The sequence below is a fragment of the Echinops telfairi genome, unplaced genomic scaffold, assembly GCF_000313985.2.
Source record: "Echinops telfairi isolate 266 unplaced genomic scaffold, ASM31398v2 ScPeMD7_3533;HRSCAF=4204_0, whole genome shotgun sequence".
Lineage (NCBI taxonomy): Eukaryota > Metazoa > Chordata > Mammalia > Afrosoricida > Tenrecidae > Echinops > Echinops telfairi.
The window spans coordinates 102,638,469-102,650,296 of record NW_022107431.1 but is presented as its reverse complement, the minus strand read 5'-3'; the positions used below and the strand labels follow the sequence as shown (position 1 = coordinate 102,650,296).

Here is an 11,828-nt window from a genome sequence, read left to right as displayed (position 1 = left end):
CAGCATGTATTTGTTTACTGCCTTTCTTTTATGTGCACACTAAAATGTAAGCCCCATAAAAGCAGGGAATTTGGCATGCATCATTACATTGCCAAACACCCAGAACAATGCTGTGTAATTGTTGCAACGTACAGTATTTGCTCGGGAACTATTTGTTGGATACTTGAATATAAAAGTGAATGAGCAAACACTCCAACATGAAATCTTTATCCTACTGATCCTTGCTCCTTCCGTTCCCAGTACCAAGTCACCACTTAGATTTCAAGTGTGCCCTTAGTTTTGGAGCTGCAATCCTGGTTATTTTCAATAAGTGCCCGTTGTTCCCCTCTGACTTTGCGGTTTCATCACACCGATATGTCCTGTATCTACTTGGATCTGGCATGACTTTGACCAATATATGTGCTAGGTTGAAATGTTGTTCTCCCACAGTGACTTCATGAGTGAGTTACACCTCATGAAGAGGCACAGTATATGAGGGGGTACCCAAAAGGAACCGCATTTTTCCCAAAGTTAGGTATTTGCTTTTTTTTTTTACAAAACAACCTTATCACCTTCAAAGTACTCTCCATTACACCTGATACATTTGTCAAATCTGCGATTCCATTCTTGGAAACGTTGTTCAAGCTCATCTGTTTGGAATGCTGACAGCACCTCCCTCATTTTTTCTTCACCTCTTCGACGTCATCAAATTACTGTCAATTTATATGCCTCTCCATTCACAGACACAAAGAGAGGTCACATGAAGCAGGGTCAGGTGAGTAAGGTGCCTGGGTCAAGAGAGGCATGCTGTTCTTTGCCAAAAGCAGGCGCAGAGATGGCTGCATAAGCAGGTGCATGGTCGTGGTGGCAGTCCCCCGCCTGTCACAAATCAGGCCTTTTTCGCTGTACACTGTGACACAAACTTCTGAACCTCTAAATAGGAAACTTGATTTACAGTCTGACCTGGTGGAACTAACTCCAAATGCACTATCCCCCTCACATCAAAAAGCAAAACAAATGAGCATTGTCTTTAGCTTTGATTTCACTTGATGAGCTTTTTTGGGTGAGGTGGCAATAGTGTCTTCCACTGGCTTGATAGATGTTTGCTTTCAGGGTCGTATGAATAGCACCATGTCTCTTCATCAGTAATGACCTTGGAGGAAAATTCTGGGTTGCTTCGGAGCTGTTCTTTCAAAGCATGGCCTGTTTCCAGTCGATGCTGTTTTTCCTGCTCAGTCAGAACCTGAGGCACAGGTTTCCCAGCAACCCTTTTCATTCCCAAATCTTCTGTTAAGATTCACTGACCTGAGCTCACTCCAAGATAATCCAGACAATCCCCCATCTCTTCAATGGTCCGTCCTAGGTCTTTGAGCACAAGTGCACAAATTTTGTCAACATTTTCGTCCATTTTGGAAGTTGAAGGACATCCAGAATGAGGGTTGTCATTAATTGACATTTCACCTTTTTTTGAAACAAGAAAACCACTCATGTACTTGAGTTTTTCCCATGGCACTGACCTTGTAAGCTGTGTTCAACATCACAACATTTTCTGTGGCATTTTTCTCAAGCAGGAAACAATTTCACAGCCGCACACTGTTCTCTTAAATCGGCCATCACAAAAAACAAGGTCCAAGTGAAACTGCTTTTACAAAAACTCACTGTGACCAGAGAGAACCTTCCCAGGTGACACCACTGGGTATGCTAACTCAGAGCGAGTTGCTCCATGCTTGCCTAGCGGGGAAAAATGTGTAGTATGAAAGCTCCACGCAGCAGAACTTTTTTCCGTTTTGGGAGGGGGGCACACCCTGATATAAATGAATGAACTAGATGAAGTAACACTTAAAGATGGCCATAAAAGAGGCCCCTGTCTTCAGTAAAGGTACAAGTTTTACAACAGCAAAGCAAGTAGGCCCGATAGTGACCGGACAATGGAAAGATAAGTGATTTTCCAAGCTTTAGGTAGAAAAATGGGTATATTTACGTGAATATTGATAGGAGAGGTAAATACTACTGTGTTTCAAAGGGACAGTTTAGAAATAACTGTTGAGATTATAAAGATCTCTATCCTTTTATTAGTAATTCATGAGCTCTGAAATGTAGCTAGGCACCAGATTATACACTTGATGTTAGCCAAAAGGCCAAGAAGCAATGGTATCTTACAGCCCATGAAAATTCTGGGTTTTGCGTTTTAATTTTGATGATGAAAAACACTGTAAGACTTTGAGCTAGGGAATGACATGTTCAAATGTATGTTTCTTGAGACCCACTGTGATTATAATGCAGAGATTTTTCCTGACGAGGAGAGGAGTAGAAGAACAGAGACCAGATTGATTGGGACTGCTGTGGTCTTGGTAAATGGTAATAGACCCTTGAACTAAGGATTCCTTGCCAGCACCATAATTCAAATGCATCCACTTTTCTTGGTTTGCCTACCTCATGGTCCAACTTTCACATGCAAATGAGACCATTGACTAGACTATGGCTTTTATCAGGTGCACCTCGGTCCTCCAAGTGACATCCTTGCTCTTCAGCACTGTAGACAGGTCTTGTGCAGCAGACTGAAACACCACCTTCAGAAATGAATACACCCAGGTGGAGGAGGATGTCAAGAAACAATAGCTTCATGTTTTAATATTTTATTTGATAAATGTGTAGATGGTCTGTAGTAAAACTTTTGAATCTGTGTCACTCTCACTCCGTGTGTGTGTGTGTGTGTGTGTGTGTGTGTGTGTGTGTTACAAGGGGCCTTCAAGGAATTTCATGGGAAAAATGCAATTGAAAGGTAATGGGAATTTTCCATGAATTTTTGGAATCATCAATATAGATGTGTGGATCCATGATGGTGCTATTAGTTGGGCTTTGGGCTGCTCACAAAATCTGCTATGTAAAACGACCAGTCACCTGCAGAAGAAAGATGGAACTGTCCCCATAAAGACTTAAGTCTTCAAAATATATTTAGGGTTTCTGTGAGAATCAGCTTATTGGCATTGAATATACGTAGCAAGATTGGTGGGTAGGTAGGTAGATAACGTGTGTTTACATACATCACAAAAATAAAATCAACAGGATTAACTGAGGATGGAAAGTGGCATGTGTTAGACACATCAAGGGTGATAATGCGGTTTTAGGCCTGAGCACCTCCTTAAATCGAGAGGTACCATTTACTGCAGAAGGATGCAGTCGGGGTAGGTGGTGATGGTAAAGGTGATCAACAAAGGGTTCTGATTTTCAATGTTAATGTTGAAAAGCTTATCAGATTCTAAATGAAGCTAATAGTTACTAACTCTGACCTCAAGAAGTTTTTCACTGGGAATCCATTGGGAGAGGGTGCAGAGGACATGGATGGATTTAAAACCGAGACAGTCACTTAGGAAGCAGGTGTTCAGAGAAGGGAGAAGGTGGAATGACTGAACTCTGTGGCCTTCCACCCTTAAAATTATCCAATCGTGGTGTTCAAACCCAAGACTGGGAAAAAACAACCAATAAGAGGAAGAAAATGAGACTGAATCACAGAAATATATATTTGTATAAAGAAGAAAATAACGGACCCAAATTAATAACCATCGTACTCTGTAAGAGCTACAATTATAGAGACTGCTCAACGTTTAATATTTCTGTAATTCTTGGCATTGTATATCATATATGTATTGCCTTTGTAAACAAAGTTTTAAAAAAACGTTAATCAGTAAAAACAAATGTTTAATAAAAGCTTTGAAATAGTATCTGGGAGATACCAATATAATATGTGTGATCTATATAGTATTACCTATGGGGCCACTATGTTTCAGAATTGACTCAATGGCAGTGAGCTATTGTATCTATTGGGCAAGTCATCAAAGGGTTGCAATTGCCAAATATAAGAAGAAAAGTTCAACCTTTTATATGGATTATATAAGTGTTTTTAGGTATTTTGTTCACAGAGGTTTAATGAAGTTTTAAGTTTGTGTGTGTGTATATATATTTATATATGTGATGTAGTTATATAGACAGAGCCTTTTGTGCTATTAATGAATATTAAGTGATATTATTCAAAAAAGGATAAAATGATGTAAATGTAGAATGTGTATATAGGGAAAACATACTCAGGTATTATAAAGTGTAAAAGTTTTATCATCTTTGGATATTGCCCAGGCATATAATCAGTAAACACTTTAGAATGGCATTTTTATGTGTATTTCAAAGAAGCTCAAATAAGTTGCTCTGAACTTAGAATTTATCAAGAAAATTATCAGGTAATAAAATGTACACCACCACTCATCTATCAGTTGTTGTACTGTGGTAATTTTCAGGTTGCTGTAATGCTGGATGCTGTGTCATTGGTATTACAAATACCAGCAGAGTCAACACCTGCTGAACAAATTTCAACAGAACTTCCATGCAAAGACCAGACTAGGAACAAGAAATAGTCTGTTCACGTCTGTGGGATTAGGAAACTATGGATAGTGGTGAAACCTGGTCAAATAGAGTGCTGGCAGATGGGTCCTTGATGTTGAAAGACACCAAACATGATTGAAGAAGAGCTGCCACCTCAACCTAAATGATGTGAATGCAGTAATTTTCAAAACGTTTATTTGCTGATGGGCGTGACTCAAAATGAAAAGAAACAGCTGCAAAATGTATTAATAATTGGAATATAGAGTGCACAAAGTATGAAGCTAGGAAATTAGAAGTTTAAAATTGTAAATGGAACACATAAAGTTCAATAGCTAGGCATTAATGAACTGATATGGACTAGCATTAGCCATTTTGTGTCAGACAATCATATTGCTTAATAAGCTGGACATGATACATTTAAGAGAAATGGTGCCACATTCATTGTAAGAAAGAGCATTTTAAGATTTCTACTGTCTATGATAGAATATTATCAGTGCACCAACAAGGAAGTCCAGTTATGCAGCCCTACTCAAACATACTTGCCCACATGAAGAGATCACTGAAGGTATGGATGCTATAGTAAAGTGTGATGAAGAAAGAATAACATCTGGGGTCTTAAAATCTTGTCTTAAAGCAAACAGCCCACTAAATGAGGTTCCAGCACTCTATCTGCCTCTATTTCTTCTCACTCAGAAAAAGCAAACCAGCCTGTGTGATCCAAATTATAAATAATGAAATCCAAGATCAGGGAGGGAACTGTATTAGAGCTTAAATTTTGAGCGCCTGGTTTGCAGAAGGCTATGGATGACAGTGTACACCCAAAATTCACTGGTAGAAACTCCACGTGGATTAAGTCTCTGGAGTATTTTTTCTGACCATTAATGAGGGATGTGAATATCCTTGCTTTCAGACAATGCATTGGAAAGTGGATTAATGCAATGTAGTTAACATTTAACCCTTTATCATTTGTTTTCCCTTTTGACCCATTAAATTAAAATTAAGTTATGGTTCTATTATTTTCTGCTTCCTTTTCTATTGAGTTTTCTGTGTTTTATCTTAATATTTTGAGAAGTTTGTTTTGTACAGTTTTCCTTACATGAAATTCAGGATAAGTAAATCTAAAGATAGAGAAAATAACTGGGTTAATAGATTTTTAGGGTCATGGCAAGGGAGGTGGGGGTGGAGAAAGCTAATAATCATGAGCACTAGAATGAAGAAAATGTTCTAAAATTGTGCTGATGATTGCACAACTCTTTAATATGTGTAAACCCTTGAATTGTATGGTATGTGAATTATATGCCAATAAAACTTAAAATTTTCAAAAAAGAAGCCTAATTAATACAACAGTTATTCAAATGTATGTACCAATCACTAAAGCTATTGATGAAGAAATTTACCAGTATTTCTTCTGTCTGAAAGTGATCGAATATGTAAGTAAGATGCATTGATGATTACTAATGATCTGAAATTAAATTTATAATTTTTTTAAAGTAAGGGTCAATCAATAATTGTAAAATATGGCCCTGGAGCTAGAAACCAATCTTGAGATCATATGCTATAATTTTATAAGACCAATACTTCTTCAGGACAAATGCCTTTGTTTCAATAACAAATGATAACTAGACACCTGGATCTCACTAACCAGAGACTGACTGGCTTCGTTTGTGAAAACAGGTGAGGAAGAAACTCAATGTCCTCAGACAAGACAAAATGAGAGGGCACCTGTGGGCAGACTACTAATTGCTCATCTGTAAGTGCAGGTTGAAAATGAAGACAATTAAAACAAGTCCACCAGAGTCAAAATACGACCTCAGATATATCCCACCTGCGTTTAGAGAGCATTTCAAGTACAAATTTGACCAATTGTGCACGGATGACAGAAGGCCTGATGAGTTGTAGGATGGGCTCAAGCACACCATTCATGAAGAAAGTGAAAGGTTATTTTTTTAAATAGGAAAAAATAATAATAAAAGACCAAAACGGATGTCCAGATAACTCTGGAACTTGCTCCTGAATGTACAGTCGCTAAGTCAAATGGAAGAAATAAGCAAAAGAGCTGAATATAAAACATCATAAGGAACGATCAAGAAGACAGACTAAATTATTACAGTGTAGTGTGCAGGGCCTGGACTGAGAAAACCCAAAGGATGAACATGCTCAGCATATCAAGCTGAGAAATAAATTAGGCCTTGAGTTGCAATATTGAAAGATTCTATTGGCAAACTGTTGGATGATGCAGGATGTGTCAGCAGAAGGTGGAAGGAAAACAGAGAGGCTCTGCACCAAAATGAATTGGTCAGTGTTCAGCCACTTCAAGAGACAGCATGTGATCAAGAGTGAGTGGTTGTTAAGGAAGAAGTCCAAGCTGCACCAAAGGCATTAGCCAAAAAACAAGATTCCAGGGTTCGACAAAATATGTGGAATTGGAATGTATATAACAAGCTGATGAAGCACTGGACACATTAATGAGTGTATAGAAAGAACTTTGAAAGACTGCTACCTGGCCAACCAACTGGAGAGATCCATTTTGTTCTAATTTTTTTAAAAAGTGACAAGATTCCAGAAATTATTGAACAAAATCATTGTGATCACATGCAAGGGATGTGTGAAGAGCGTTCAACAACAGTTGCAGCAGCCTGTTACCATGGTGCTGCCAGAAGCTCAAGCTGATCTGAAAAGAGCAATCTCATTGGTGACGTCAGCTGGATCTTGTCTGAACGCAGTGTATACCAGAAAGATGTTCCTTTGTGTTTTGTTGACTGTGTAAAGTCATTCAACAGTGTGGATCATATCAAGCTATGGAGAGCATTTCGAATAATGAGAACGCTAAAGCACTTAATTTTGTTCATGCAGAACCCATACGTGAACCAAAGTATAGATGTTAAAACAGAATAAAGCAAGAATTGTATGGTTAAAAATTAGGAAAGGTGTGCATCACGGTTGGATCTTTTCACCATATTTCTTCAGTTTATATGATGAGACAAATCTTAGCAGTCACACTATATGAAGAATTCAACATCCAGGTGGAGGAAGCCTTATAATGACCTGAAACATGCAGAGTCCACACTTCGCTTGCAGAAAGCCAGGAGGACTTGACACTTACCTGCGAAGACCAAAGACTGCAGCCTTCAGAGAGGTGGGTGAAGGGAGACACTGGCCAGTGTAAGATAAGATAAAATAATAATTTATAAATTATCAAGGGTTCATGAGGGAGCGGGGAGGGAGGGGAAAAAGGAAAATGAGCTGATTCCAGGAACCCAAGCGGAAAGCGAATTTTGAGAATGATGAGGGCAACAAATGTATAAGTGTGCTTTACCCAACTGATGTATGTATGGATTGTGATAAGAGCTGTATGAGCCCCAATAAAATGTTTTTTTTTAAGTCCTCACAACTGGGCCAACGGACAAAATTATGAGAGAGAGAAGATTTAAGTTGTCAAGGACTTCATTTTACTTAGTTCCCAAACCATGAGCTATGGAATCAGCATTCGAGACATCAAATGACATTGCATTGAGCAAATCCACTTCACAAGACCTTGCTAAAATGTTAACGAGTAAGTATATCACTTTAAGGACTAAGTCACACCTAACCCAAGTGTGTGTGGTGTTTTCAGCCACCTCAGTTGGATAATGAATAAAGAAGACCATGGCCGAATTGATGAATCTGGGTGATAGTGTTGGCAAAGAATATGGAAAGTATCATGGACTGCCAAAAGAATCTCTTGGCTGAAATCCAACCAGAATGTTCTATAGAAGGGTGGAGGGAGAGACTTTGTTTCAGGTATTTTGGACATGTTATCAAGAAAGACCAGTCCCTGGAAAAGGACATCATGCTTGCTAAAGGAGAAGGTCAGGCAAGAAAAGACAGACTCGGTTGGATGGATGGATGGATGTGGTGGCTGTAACAATAGGCTCAGACATAACAATTGTGAGGACGGCACAGGACTGGGCAGTGGGTCATTCTGCGCTCTGTGGGCACTATGAGTTGGGCCCCACTGATTGTCATCTACAACCATGATGTAAGTCACCGCGCTAACGACTCCCTCTTCCAGAACGACCGGTAAGATGCCCTGCTGCTAGGAAAAGGGGGAAAAGATCGCTGTGTCACATGGGAAATTAGACTAATACTTATTATATCTACCTAGGTAACCTATGTGCAATATAAAACACCTCTTTCTCTTAGACCTTTACAAAATGAGATGTCTTTTGCTATTAGATTTCTCTATATGTGTGGTGATGCCAACGCTTCGCTCCAAGTACCACTTCTGACATTTGCTAGGTTTATTCCCATTCCTGGGAGAATTTCAGATGAAGAAGAATGCATTACGTCACAGCATTGTCTTGCCAAGGGAAAGCTCACTGCCAAGACCAGCTTTTCATTGCCTCGACCGTCTGAGCAACACAATGAGTGTGTTTCTTCCGCAAAGTTTAGCGAGTCTGGAATTGTGATGCTGTGCACCTCCCCCGCTATTCTCACCAAAGCTCATTTGGCTGAAGAGACGTAATTAAGCAAAATAATTTCTTGTATTCTAATTATGTTTATTGAACTCAAACTCCTATGTATAATTTATTCTGTCTTCAGAATCAGTCACTGTTGAAGGGAGAACTGTCTCGATAAAGTTAGAGTGCCTTTTACTCTCTCCTCAGAGTCGGGCCACAAGAAGTTAAGAAGCACCATACAGAGAAGCACAGAGACCGGAATGGCGGCTGAAATGAGGAAGATGGTCAGGCAGCCCAGCCGCGAGTCTACCGATGGCAGCATCCACAGCTACAGCTCTGAGGGAAAGTGAGTGACCCCACACGCCTGTAGCACTTTAAAAGCACAGCTTGTTGAGTAATTGGTAAAATAACAAAGGGCGCAAGGATTATTGTGCAAGGTGTTTTGTTTCTTTGTTTTCTAACCAGTATCCAACCATCTGTTGTAACCCATCCTGACTTCTTAGGATAAGCACTACTAAACCTAAATGCTCGTACACTTCAGAGGGCTAAGGAAGTGTTCCGTTACTAGGAGTGATTTATTTCTGTCAACTAAGGGAGAAAAACAACCTCAAAATAGTTCTTCACTGTATGTTCATATAGAAATGCCACATTTACTGAATTCTGTGAGGCGGGAAGTTAGCGGCACCGTAACGACTTAGAGCCTCAGAAACCCGATCTCCGGTTGCTATGAGTTGACATCTGCTCCGCTAACTGAATTTTTATGTGGGAAACTCAGTCTAGCCATTACCATAACCATCACCATCACCATCACCATCACCATTATTGAACATTTAGAAATGAGGAGCTGGTTTCCCCGTTTTCCTAATTATTTTGGGCTCAAAGTTGCAAGTCTAACATTTTCATAATGAAAATTTTCGTAGTAGATTGAATTTCTTTTGCAACATCGCTGACTCGTTTTCACCTTAGGACAAAAATTAAAGAATCTGCCTCCCTCGTTGTGTTTTTCTCTGATCAAATTTTTGAAATTCTAAAACTACGTAACGAGTTTTGTTTTTATTTTCTTGGCTGCTTCTTCCTGGTTGATAATGTCATATAGATCCTGCACATAGCATTTTACTATGCTAAAATGTTTCTTGATAAAACTACACGTTTACTGAAGTGAGTTTCACAAGGGAGTATTACTCTCCAGCTCGTCACGCAGTGCACATGATTATTCGCTTGTTTGTGTTCAGATCACTCATATTCTAACTTGATAGCTACGATTTCTTTTCCCGTTACCTTTACTGGCAGTTTTCTTTTCGTTTTTTGTCTAGAAAATTAAATGAAATTGTACCAAGCTACCAAGGATAATACTTTTTACCATTCCTGAAACAGATGTATCCTGTTCATTTGATCTAATGTGTGTGCATGCTGCCAGCAATTACACAAACTAAGAGCAAAGATTACCAGGCATGAAAGTTATGCAGATGTACTTGCTGATAAAATGCCATTGTTTGATAAAATACCACAAAAATATAAGAATATTCTTTTTTGTTATTAAAAAAAAAGTTTTACCATGATCATGGAGAAGCCCCTTAACTTCTTAAGATTAATTTTGTGGTCTTTAGCTGGGATAACATTATATGCTCTAATTCCCATACTTTGGATTAAGATACAGATGTGAAAACACATTAGAAGCAATACATTCTTACAGATATTGGCTCATTCTCAGTGAGTGCCACTCTGGAACAAGCACAGTTCTTGTTACCCTACGATACAATTACAGTGAATAGGAGCAGAGTAAATGGTCTGTAGAGCTTATATCCTAAGTGTGTCATGCAGCGTTAGAACCCATTTGCTTCTAGGTGGGCTAAATAAAAGTATTGGGTGATGAAGAAATTCAAAGATAAATATTTTTATTTATAAATAAGAATCTGTACTTTGCTACAATCTTGAATCAAGAATCAGCCCCATTTTAAAAATTTAGCATTATTTTTGATCAATTTTCTATATAAAGTTTATGATATGGAACTTTTCATATTACCTTATACATCAGTATTATATTTATAAAGGCACTTGAATTTGCAAATATCAAAAAGATACTGTGTTAACAAAAGTAACTGATCCCTCTTGAATAGAACGTATAAGGCTTAGGTCTTATGTGCTTGGCCCAATGGTAGTATAAAGAATTAGTGGGTAGACAGATCAGTTAAGAAATGTTTATATTTCATGATCTGAGGAGGAAAATAAAAACTAACCTAAAGAGTTGTATGAGATCTAATTTTCAGGTGTTGTGTTTCCTTTGTTTTTCTTTCATCCTTTTGCTGGTAGCTTGATATTTCCTGGAGTGCGGCTGGGTGCTGATAGTCAATTCAGTGATTTTCTCGATGGCCTGGGGCCCGCCCAGCTTGTTGGCAGACAAACTCTGGCCACCCCTGCTATGGGTAAGGAGCTCTTATTTTCCTTCCTAAAACTCCGCTGTTTCCTAGTTGGATGGGCCCTGTAAATTGCCAGAACAGTGAGAAGGAACTTTATGGCTAGGGTAGAACTGACCCCGTGGGTTTCTGAGACAGTGAATCTTTACGGGACTCGAGAGCCTCATCTCTTTCCTGAAGAGCAGCTGGTGGTTTCGAACCGCTGACTTTGCGGCCCAACACGTAACCACTGTGCCACCTCTGAATTAGTACCAGAAAAAGGAAGATGTGCACGTCAACATCGGATTTGGAGAAGGGAAAAGTAACGTGGGATTGAGGAAGCCTCTAGAGGTTGTTGGGTTTTTGTTTGTGTATCAAGATGATGGAGATCACACTGTGGAGTCTGTAGACGCCTCCAGTTCCTTTCTTTCTTTGTTTCCTTACACTATGTGCTTTTCTAAACAGCCGGACCTCCTTGTGCTTCCCCTCCTCTTGCAGGTGACATACAAATTGGAATGGAGGATAAAAAGGGCCAGTTGGAAGTTGAAGTCATTAGAGCGCGCAGCCTCACGCAAAAGCCTGGTTCCAAATCGACCCCTGGTAAGAAGTCGTGTTAGACAGGGTTTGGGCAAGAGCATATTAA

The 11,828-nt window shown here is 39.2% G+C and overlaps 1 protein-coding gene across 50 annotated transcripts in view; it reads left to right on the top strand.

Moving 5' to 3' along the window:
• The window catches only part of RIMS1 (regulating synaptic membrane exocytosis 1), a 545,565-nt gene that overhangs the window by 528,025 nt on the left and 5,712 nt on the right, over positions 1-11,828 (top strand). For all 50 annotated transcript variants that reach the window (XM_045294412.1, XM_030886813.2, XM_030886812.2 and 47 more), the window contains 3 exons: positions 9,000-9,138; positions 11,103-11,215; positions 11,684-11,785. In XM_045294412.1, coding sequence (XP_045150347.1) covers positions 9,000-9,138; positions 11,103-11,215; positions 11,684-11,785 — 354 coding nt within the window. The remainder of the gene's footprint in view (positions 1-8,999; positions 9,139-11,102; positions 11,216-11,683; positions 11,786-11,828) is intronic.